Below are 10,833 nucleotides of genomic sequence, written 5' to 3'. Positions count from 1 at the left end.
AAAAAAAAAAAAAAAAAAAAGTTAAGCTGACACTTAGCCAACCTTCCATATAAAAATCATCCCAAATTGTATATAAAATCAGCACATCGTACCCCATAAATTCATTAATGTATACACTTATGATTTAATTTTTAAAAAAACATTTTAAGATAGATTTCTGGAAATGGTTCAGATGAGAGATTTTACTGTTAAGAAAAAATTCTGTATGGAAATTATAGGGATTGATGTTATTAAAGCAATCAGCTGTCTTAATGGGGGTTTGGTTTTTGCAGGTGAATTATTGGAATTCAAACGTGAATGAAGTCCAAGGGGCTGTGATAGGGCAGGAGGGGAAGGTGGTCCACCGGCTGTTCGGGAAGTGGCATGAAGGGCTTTACTGTGGCGTGGCCCCCTCTGCAAAGTGCGTCTGGAGACCAGGTGAGACTGGCCCGAGTGCCGTGCGTCAGGAGGGCACCATGAGCAACAGAAGGAAAGGAAGTGCAGGTCATCCCCTACAGTTCCCTACCATTCCCATTATGTTTCCTTTAACAGTGAAATTAAAAATGTAGATGCTGGAGCAGTGCCTGTGGCTCAGTGAGTAGGGCACCGGCCTCATATACTAAGGGTGGCTGGTTTGAACCCAGCCCTGGCCAAACTGCAACAACGACAACAAGAAATAGCCAGGTATTGTGGCAGGTGCCTGTAGTCCCAGCTACTTGGGAGGCTGAGGCAGGAGAATCACCTAAGCCCAAGAGTTGGAGGTTGCTGTGAGCTGTGACACCATAGCACTCTACTGAGGGCGATAGAGGAAAAAAAAAAAGTAGATGCTTACAGTAAGTATGGTTAAAATTTTATACTTAACATATAAATTATATGTGTCCCAATATTTGATATTTAAAAATTTAGGCCAAATTTCTGACATGTGGTCAGAGATTGGCCCTCATTTTATGAGGACCTGGATGTGGTCAGAGAGTAAACGTAATACCCACTCTAAATGTAATACCTATGTCTCAGAGCTAGGTGTATTTATTAAAGAATTTAGATAATTAAAATACATAAAATTAAATCCTTGCTCACATTATTTATTTTCTGTCTCACTACCAAGGCTTAGCGCTCATAACTCAGTGGTTAGGGTGCCAGCCACATACACTGAAGCTGGCAGGTTTGAACCCAGCCCTGGCCAAACTGCAACAACGACAACAAGAAATAGCCAGGTATTGTGGCAGGGGCCTGTAGTCCCAGCTACTTGGGAGGCGGAGGCAAGAGACTCGCTTGAGCCCAGGAGTTGGAGGTTGCTGTGAGCTGTAATGCCACGGCACTCTACCCAGGGTGAAAGCTTGAGGCTCTGTCTCAAAAAAAAAAAAAAAAAAAAAAAATAACTCACTAGAATACGTGCTATTTTCAGGTGAGCAACAAAAAGTTGCAATATGTTGACATTTAATAAAAGACATCAGGGGAGTTCTGTTATATATTAGCATATAATTGAATATCAAGTATAAAGGGAACAAGTCGCTCCATGACATTTACTTTCATTGTAATATTGTCCATTAATCCTTAAATTTAAAATTAGTTGTTGGTTTCCAGGAGACATTGATGAGTATTTAAATTTCCTGCTAGTACAGTGGTTAGTTCCTTCATTCAGCTACTGTTTACTGAGTATAGACTGTGAGTCAGGCTTTGTTCTAGGAGCCTGGAGTACATCTCTGAGCAAGGCACACAAAGATTCTGCCTTCAAGTTTAGTTAAAAAATAGCAATAAATGTTAATTTGGTTTTTTTTTCTTTTTTAGAGAGAGTCTCAGTTTATCACCCTTGGTAGAGTGCGGTGGCATCACAGCTCACAGCAACCTCCAGCTCTTGGGCTTAGGTGATTCTCTTGCCTCAGCCTCCCAACTAGCTGGGACTGCAGGTGCCTGCTACAATGCCCGGCTATTTTTTTGTTGCAGTTTGGCTGGGTTCAAACCTACCACTCTCGGTATATGGAGCCGGTGCCTCACGGAGCCACAGGCACTGCCCAATAAATGTTAATTTAGATCTGAATCTTTTTCTTTTCCAAAAGGAAGTAAATAACCAAAGTTCCTATTTATAACTAATCACCCTGCCATTTAGTTACCTAATTGAATACTTGAGAGAAAAAATTATGGATTAGTTCATCCAAGGAATACTACTGTTATCTGCACAGTTTTGTCTGAAAGACTGGATTTTATTAAGTATGTGAATCAATCCATTCTGATCATGAACATGAAATTTCCCCCCAGCAAAATACCACCAACTTAATTCACTTGAAAAAATTTATTATGACTACAGATTAGGTATTAGCGCTGGTATTGATTAAGCACCAAGGTAAGTCAGCTTCTTCCAGGGCCTTAAGCATTTTGCCTCTCACAGTGGCAATTGGTCTCATTCCAGGGTCTCTGCCAACTAACTATGAGCTCTACTATGGCTTCACGAGGTTTGCTATTGAGCTCAATGAATTAGATCCGGTACTAAAAGATCTCCTTCCGCCGACAGATGCCCGTTTCCGGCCAGATCAAAGGTGAGATGTGGACTAGCTCATAGCATGGGGCTTTAGAGGTCATCAAGACTGATTTTCACCACCATCACTTTATTCAGTCAGTCATTTCTTCATTCCCTTATTCACTCACTAATATTTGAGTTTTCTATGCTACATAAAATGGTATTCATAGGATGCTCATAAGAGATGATCTCAACACAAAGTTCCCCAGAGAAGATAACAGATTTTTTTTAACAGAAAGTATCTACTCCCCCCCCAAAAGAGAAATTTACCAAATGCTACAAATTCATAAGTTCTTTGTTAAATATAGGGTTACTCATCACCCAGGGTTTGGGGCCTCTTTACTTCTACAACTGTAACAGGTAGCATCTTTTAAACTAAAGAACAGGGAAAGTTATAGGTGCACTCAGAAATGCTTTGAGTAAAGTCTGTGGTTTCCCAATATGTTTTTGATTCCACGGGATATGGGATGTGCTCACAATACCACACCTTTAATACCTTCTGATTCTTACGTTTCTTATTCTTATATGGTTCTGAAGTCATGATGTCTGTTCCTAGGAATTCAATTTACTTTTCTCAAAAGTTCTAGGTGCCATACAAATTCTACCCAAGACCAGTTTTCTGTTTCTCATGTATTTATTATGGCTTTCTCTGTCTTCTGTCAACATATTCTCAGTATTGGCTGTTCAATCCCCTCTTCTCCTGTAGAACATATAGTCTCACTGTTTGACATTCAAATTTATCAGTAAACTTCCTGGACAATGTATATCCTTATATCCCTAGTCTTTGCTGTCATTCTGAAATTTAAACATTTGTGAATTACTGTTGGGTCTGCCTTTTTCTTCTCAATTCTATTTCAATATTCCCTTTCTGAATTTCATTTCCTATTCATTTCCTATTCTGTGCCCTTTTATAATTTTCCCTGTTCCCTTTCCTATTTTCATTGATTTTACTCTCTCTAGTAAACAGGAAAGTTCCTTCCCTCCCAGTCTGCTTTCAAAATAGATGGAGAACAGCCAGTTCCCATCCTCCGTTCTATGTCATTTAACAAGTGCTTTTTCATGAACTGGAAAGGCAGCACCATTGTGACTTCTTGCTGTTTTAACTGACCCCAGGTCCTGCCGTCATCCTAGAAATCTCAAGTAGAACCCTAGACATCACAGGAAAGACTTCAGGGCCAACCCCCCTTGCTTTTCATTCCTGGCATTACATTGCTGATTACAGTAATTCAGCCATGTCTACAGAAAGCATGTTGATGGGTGGACAGAAAGAGATAGTGTGGCCTGGGGAGAGTGTGTTACTGCGCCACATGCTCTGCTCACAGCGATCAGGATGTCATTTTGTGCACGAAATATTTTTTTCTCAGAAATGAGGATAGTATATTAAAATACTAACAACTGCTTTCTGCTTAGATTTTTGGAAGAAGGAAATTTAGAAGCTGCAGCAGCAGAGAAGCAGAGAGTAGAGGAACTTCAGAGATCGCGAAGACGGTACATGGAGGAAAACAATCTTGAACATATACCAAAATTTTTTAAGTAAGTTGATTCATCCCCCTAAGAAGGAAACATTTTGCAAATGGTTGCCATGAATAATGAGAAACTCCAGGTAAATGAGAAGAAATTGGGAGATAGTTTGTTGTCCAGGGAACTTAAGCTGATTTTGGTGACTGCGTTTGGCAGGGAAAATAATGAATCCATTTTGGCAGTTGTGAAAAGTTAGGAACTAGAAAAAGAAATTCTTCTCTATGGCTTTTCATTTTTTGTGGGCAGGAAAAGAAAATGGGGGTCTCTCCCAAAAGGTTCTTTGTCCATCAGCTGCACCATATAGAATAGTGGAAACTGGTTTCTACTCCCTCAAGTCAGAGACTAAATGGGACCCCACCGCCCATAAGATTTATTAGGATTTAATTTTATTTCTCTCACACAAAGCTGTTATCAGTTTAGATTTGGTCTCTCTATGGTATGATAGTAGGTGATTATTATAGGATGATTTGCAGGATTAAATATACATCACACAGATTAATCTGAGATTTCCAAATCCATCTGTTGCCCTGCAGAACCAGGACAGAAAAGCTTAGTGTAGCCTCCAATCCTTTACACTTGCCGTCTCATGACTGCCACCATGGGGCAGAAATGCAGCCTTGCGCTTCAGATGTCTAAAGTGAGCTCTTCGGATATGGATCCTGCAAATGCTTTTCCTTACCAATGGAGAGGAAGCAATTCTCGTGGGCCTGGAGCTGGAAGCTCCTAGCTACAGTATTTGTATACACTCGGTTCAGGGATCTTCACTTTCCACCTCTGCCCCCCAATTCCTCTCTTTGTGACCCTACCTACTTCAGTTTCAGACACTGAATAACAAAAATGAGTACATTTCTAATTAACAATAGCAAAAGCATCAGTAGTTAACAGGCTACTAACTGGCTCACAAAACATTGCTTATATATGCATGTCTAATCTAGAGGAGAGGGTCCCATTATTGGGTCACCTTGACATCATCTGTGGCTAACATTGGTTTTTATTTTCACAGAAAAGTTATTGATGCCAATCAAAGAGAAGCCTGGGTTTCTAACGACACCTACTGGGAACTTCGAAAGGACCCTGGGTTTAGCAAAGTAGACAGCCCTGTTCTGTGGTAAACTGGGAACATAAAGCTAGCCACATATCACACTCTGAATGAATAAATAACTATGCACAATTATGTTTCTTATAGCTGCGCGTGGTTTCTGGGTCGACTGAAAACCTACCATTTGCTTTTCTATTCATCTTTATAACGGACTTTCAGAAGTGCATTAGATAAGGCCCCTAACCACTTTTGGATCCTTTCTGTTTTGCTGCAACCATATTCCTTAAAAAAAAAATCCATACCCTCCTCGAAAAGCAGAATAAAAGGAGCATAATACAAAATCCAAAGTCTGAAGAGTTTGTTAAAAAAAAAAAACAAGACAGTAACTGGTGCTGTAGGCTGATCAAGAGAGTTAAAAAGAGCATATAAGCCTCGAGTTTGGCTCGCGGTCCGAAAGCGCCATCCTTCCTCGTAGGAGCACCTGGGCCTCAGCAGTCAGTCAGTTCCGACTTTGGGTGTGTCTGTTTGATGTGCTGTGCTTGTGCTGGCCTTGTCCAATGAGACATGATGCTTCTCAGAACCTGTTCCATCTGTATGCCATTGTTCATGCCTTAAGAAATGCAAAGATGTACAGTCAATCATTTTTAAATGTGCTCATAAGTTTATGTGAAGAACAGATTTTTTGAATCATGGCATGATTCACTTTCTCAGTCAGAACAATTATGAGACTAATTTAATGGATTTTAAAAAGCGAACAAGATGTGCTTTACTTTGATAAGTCAATCACTGTATCGTACGTCGGAAGGGCGAGAAGGAAACGGTGTGCTGCGTAGATCTCTGTCTCACGTTGCTTTCAGTTCCTGTCCTGCGTCCAGATAATAAACCATCCGTCTGCCACCTAACCTCACAGTGTGCCCTGTTATTGGGGAAAATCTATATTTGATTTGGACATCTGTCATCAGTGTTGAAATCTTAAGAGCAAATAACAAAAAGCATATGGAATTCCTGTGTGGGCTTAGTGGTACCATAAATGTAACTGAGGGAAGCACAATGTCACCCACATCTCTATCCTAGGCCCACCCCGCTGACACTAGCCGAATTCCACTGAGAACAGAGTGAGAATGCTAACAGCTTATTTGCATTGTTTAAATGAGTTCTATGCAAAATCCTATTTCAGATTCTCATAAGTGGTTCCATAGGATACATGACTCCATATCGAGCATTCACCTTGCTATTGGCAGAGATAGAAAACTTAAGCTAAGGAATGTTTCCATCTTACGGGGCTGGGGCAGAAATGGGTTCTGCATACTTCAGGATTAGTTTTTCCTCCACTAATACACAGAGGCTTTTGTAGGAAAATTGCATCAGTATTCCTAAGTTTCTGCACGTAAATGCCTGTATGTTTTTAAAAAATCTCATTAGAGATTTTCCTACAGAAATACAAAATACATGTATTTTATTCTTACTTAGATTTTTATTCTTAGATTCTTACCATCAGAACTTGAGGGTTGTTTTAGACAACTAGGTCCCTGACGTTTGGCGTTTCTGTCGTGAAGTGTTGATCTTAGCGTTTAGCAGCGGTTCAGCATTATTAGCAACCTAACCATGGCTAACACACCACCAAATAAAAAACTTCTGGGCCTATGAGAGAAAACTCCTTTAAGCTTCCACTAGATGGAGCACTATTTTAGTTATCCTACAACTCATCCCTTCTTTCACCTGAGTCATCCGCTGTGTGCAGCATTTGCATTAGTTTAGAATGGAATTTCATTCTCAGCTCAATTCCCTAATTAATGTAAGCGTTCCACTAAAGCAACGTCCACCCTAGTCCTTTCACTCCTATTTTCAATCTATAGGTGGCTTGCCTTGTGGTAGTAAAATCTTCCCCTTATTATTGATTATTCTTCTGTTCATGTATTTTGATGTCCTTTCATCTGCATCCTGAGATACTTAATTTTAATTTTAATTTAATTAGAATTCTATTGACTTCCTCAGAGAAGTCTGTTCTCCTGTGGTTGGTAAAGCTTTAAATACTGTTGAATGGCTCGGCGCCTGTGGCTCAAGTGGCTAAAGTGCCAGCCACATACACCTAAGGTGGCGGGTTCGAATCCAGCCTGGCTCGCCAAACAACAATGATGGCTGCAACTGAAAAAAAATAGCCAGGCGTTGTGGTGGGCGCCTGTGGTCCCAGCAACTTGGGAGGCAGAGGCAGGAGACTCGCTTGAGCCCAGGAGTTGGAGGTTGCCGTGAACTATGCCACGGCACTCTACCCAGGGGGACAGCTTGAGGCTCTGTCTCAAAAAAAAACAAAACAAAACTGTTGAATGTTGTTTTAGTTGTACTTACTAGCACTGTTCTAGACAGTTCCCAAGCAGCCTAAATATAAGGAAAGAATCCTGCCAAGTAAAAGTACTGCAGGAGGAAAAGTAGGAGGGTGAGTCATGACCGACATATACGATATCAGGCTGAAAAGTGGGCCCAAGACCCAGTAGGGAAGCAAACACTGTACCTAGCATTTGGGTTACAATTGAGAAAAAGAAACAATAATAGAACTTTTACTAGATATTAAGTTCATGCTGCAGAGTTGATGGGTGAATGTTGTTCAGAGGTAACTTGAAACTAATTAGGCTTTTAAGATAAGAATGAGAAAAATATCACCTTAATTACCATCAACACACTTTTAATAGCCTACATTTAGAATCTCTTTTGGACTTCAGACATCCTGATTATTTCAATGCAGGGGATCAGCTGAGTTTTAGATAGTACTCCTATAATACACAGTTCAATAATGTCCCCTGCCAAGTACTCATTGGTGTGATGGCCTCATCCCCCTTTTCTTTTTTACTTTTTATTGGCATGATAATCATAAAATTATGAGACTTTTGTCTTATCTTTGTTAGAATTGTTATTTATATAGTGTTTGGGCTTTTGAGACTAGCCAAGGGGATAGCATATTTGATCATTCTCACAAGGCCTGATTTGTTCCTTAAAATTTCATATAAACCTTTTTATTTCTGGAGCATTGATTTTATTTTATTTTATTTGAGTCAGAGTCTCACTATGTCGCCCTTGATAGGGTGCTATGGTGTCACAGCTCACAGCAACCTCAAACTCTTGGGCTTAAGTAATTCTCTTGCCTCAGCCTCCCAAGTAGCTGGGACTACAGGTGCCGGCCACAAAGCCCAGCTATTTTGTGTTGTTGTAGTTGTCGTTGTTCAGCAGGCCCCAGGCTGGGTTTGAATCGCCAGCCTCGCTGTATGTGGCTGGTGCCCTAGCCACTGAACTACAGGCGCTGAGCCTCTGGAGCACTTTTGAAATGTACTTCAAGGATACAAAGAGGGCACTTTTAAATTTTTTTCCGAAAATGCTCTAGGACACAGGAGGACTAAATATGTCTGCATACCTCATCCATCTCGTTTGAGGTGGCCATGAGGGAGAGCAGGAAGAAGTGAGGATGATTCTGTGGACTTGGCGAGGCTGCCCAGGTGAACGGCACACACCAGGCTTATAGAGGCCGACCAGAAACCAATTCCAGGTGTTGCCTCTCAGGGTGCAAATTTACTCTCTGATTTTGCCGTTATTCTATTTTTTTCTAAGTCATTTTTTACGGATTATTTTTTAAATACCTGCCCCATAACATCCAGGAAATTAAGCCTGTTTTTAATGGTACATATCAATTATATGTGAAAAGCAAACCTATGTGATTTTCCAGGTAAGAGAAACCAAGGGATTTTCAACATTAGAGAAGCCACGTTGTCAGCTCTGTATACCTTTTGCTCCTCATAATTGATTTTTCTGTCCCCATGCCTTTCAGCAACTCCACGAATCAATTATTAGATCCGTCTAAGAGCAGTGTGCTGAGGGTTGGATTTGAGAGGAAAACCTGATTAAACTCTTTGGCAGAGTACTGGTTACAGCTGTGCTGGACTTTATAATCATAATCTAAAGTTCTTTTTGTTGTTACAGTGTGGATTTTACTTATCCATCTTGTCTAATTTTGTTCTCTGTCCTCTTAGATCATGAAGTGTTCGTGGGAGTAGAGCTCCTCACACGCCAGGGGGTGTAAAAATTGTTTCCACTTGGCCCAGTATATTACGACTGTGGCACAGTAAATAAAGTTTGTGTACAAAATCTTAGTTTATTTCTATGGGAGCCATTATGTTCAGGATATATAAAATGTATCTAATTAAACAATTATGAAGCTATTTTGTGCCCTAGAAATGTTCTTTTGGGGGAAGATGGAAATAATGTATAAATGGAACAAAGATTAAAGTGTTTCGTTTTTTTCAAAAAGCGTCCCAGTCATTTAAAAATACTACTTATCAAACAAGGATTAGATCCTCTAAGTCAGTGGTTCTCAACCCTCCTAATGCCGCGTCCCTTTAATACAGTTCCTGTGGGTCGTGACCGCTGCTCTAAGTCTTAAGTGAATTTCTTTTGTAAAACTGACACATTAAAACTGTACATTATGTGAATCATTCCTTTAAACAAAGTCAGACTTCAACTGTAATACACAATGGTAAGAATACATATTCGTTACTGAATTGTAAGACCTTTTTGTAGCCGTTGCATTTAGAAAGAATGGCAAATTGTTTAAGAAAGATTATTTCTTCCAATGTAAGGTCTGCAGAAGAATTGAAGTCTTTAATTTTTTTTTTTTTTTTTTTGAGACAAAGTCTCAAGTTGTCACCCTGGGTACAGTGCTGTGGCGTCACAGCTCACAGCAACCTCAAACTCTTGGGCTTAAGCGATTCTCTTGCCTCAGCCTCCCAATAGTCTTTAATAATTTTTATGGTAAACTAACATGCCCAACATCTGAGGCAAATGAGGCTTTATGATTAAAGCAGCTCACAGGTGACTTGAGTGAAAAAACACTTACCTGTCATATTCCCCCTTTTGTTTTCCAAAACAGTATCTGACTTTCTCTACTCCCCCAACCTTCTGGTTCCCTAACATAGTGAAGGGCATGGATACGTGTGTGCTCTTTTTGCGTGATCATTAAGTATTTGAAAGCTACACAGTACTTATGCACAGCTTCAGGGTCATTCAATATTGGAAGCCACATCATTTAGCCTCCTGTTGAACACTATTAACTTTATATGGATTAAGAATTACCCAATAAGTACTTATTATTAGTTACTTTGGTATTTCCAGATTGGTAGGAGGGAAAGGTCCTTATTTTCTGCAAAGTTTTTTTTTTTTTCTAGCCATGCCTTCTTTCTCAATATATATTAAGGTATTTGTAGAGAGTGGAATATTAAGTTTTCATAAAGGTATAATCTTATTTAGGTTACATCTGTTCTAGCGCTCTGAATCAGTAAGATAAGTAATGGAACATGTTCATACTATTAGAGCAAATAGTGCTGAAAGGTATTTATCTTAGCTACCCCTTTCCCCTTAATGATTCTGATCCAGTTCTTCAGTAATTAAAATGGTCGCTAGAATTTTTTCGTCATTTTAAATTGATTTTAAGCTTAGGGTATAACTGATATAATAAACTTCATTTATGTGAACTGTACAACTTGATACATTTTGACACATGTGTACACCCTGGACACCAAAATCAGAATGGTGAACCTATCGGTCATGCCCAACTTTTCCCTGACCCTGTGTAATCGATCCTTCCCCATCCTCCACCCTGAGGTAATAATTGATCTGTTTTTGTTACTGTTAAACACAGGCATATATATTTATTGCATATAGGATTTTTCTAGAAGGCTGTGTGCCTGGAGGTAAATATACACCCGTAAACACCTCCCATTCCATTTGCCCTGTATCC

General features: G+C 39.8%; 1 protein-coding gene across 4 annotated transcripts in view; it reads left to right on the top strand.

The window, feature by feature from the left end:
• Positions 1-5,189, top strand: part of OSBPL6 (oxysterol binding protein like 6) — a 115,583-nt gene extending 110,394 nt beyond the window's left edge. For all 4 annotated transcript variants that reach the window (XM_012806191.2, XM_003791484.3, XM_003791483.3 and 1 more), the window contains 4 exons: positions 273-417; positions 2,387-2,513; positions 3,905-4,027; positions 5,019-5,189. In XM_012806191.2, the coding sequence (XP_012661645.1) occupies positions 273-417; positions 2,387-2,513; positions 3,905-4,027; positions 5,019-5,127 (504 nt within the window). In that variant the 3' untranslated portion in view covers positions 5,128-5,189. The remainder of the gene's footprint in view (positions 1-272; positions 418-2,386; positions 2,514-3,904; positions 4,028-5,018) is intronic.
• Positions 5,190-10,833: the final 5,644 nt, after the last annotated feature.

Source organism: Otolemur garnettii, unplaced genomic scaffold, assembly GCF_000181295.1.
Source record: "Otolemur garnettii isolate 467f Iridium unplaced genomic scaffold, OtoGar3 scaffold00048, whole genome shotgun sequence".
Classification (NCBI taxonomy): Eukaryota; Metazoa; Chordata; class Mammalia; order Primates; family Galagidae; genus Otolemur; species Otolemur garnettii.
Note: the sequence above shows the minus strand (reverse complement) of the source record. Positions and strands in the feature narration are given on the sequence as shown.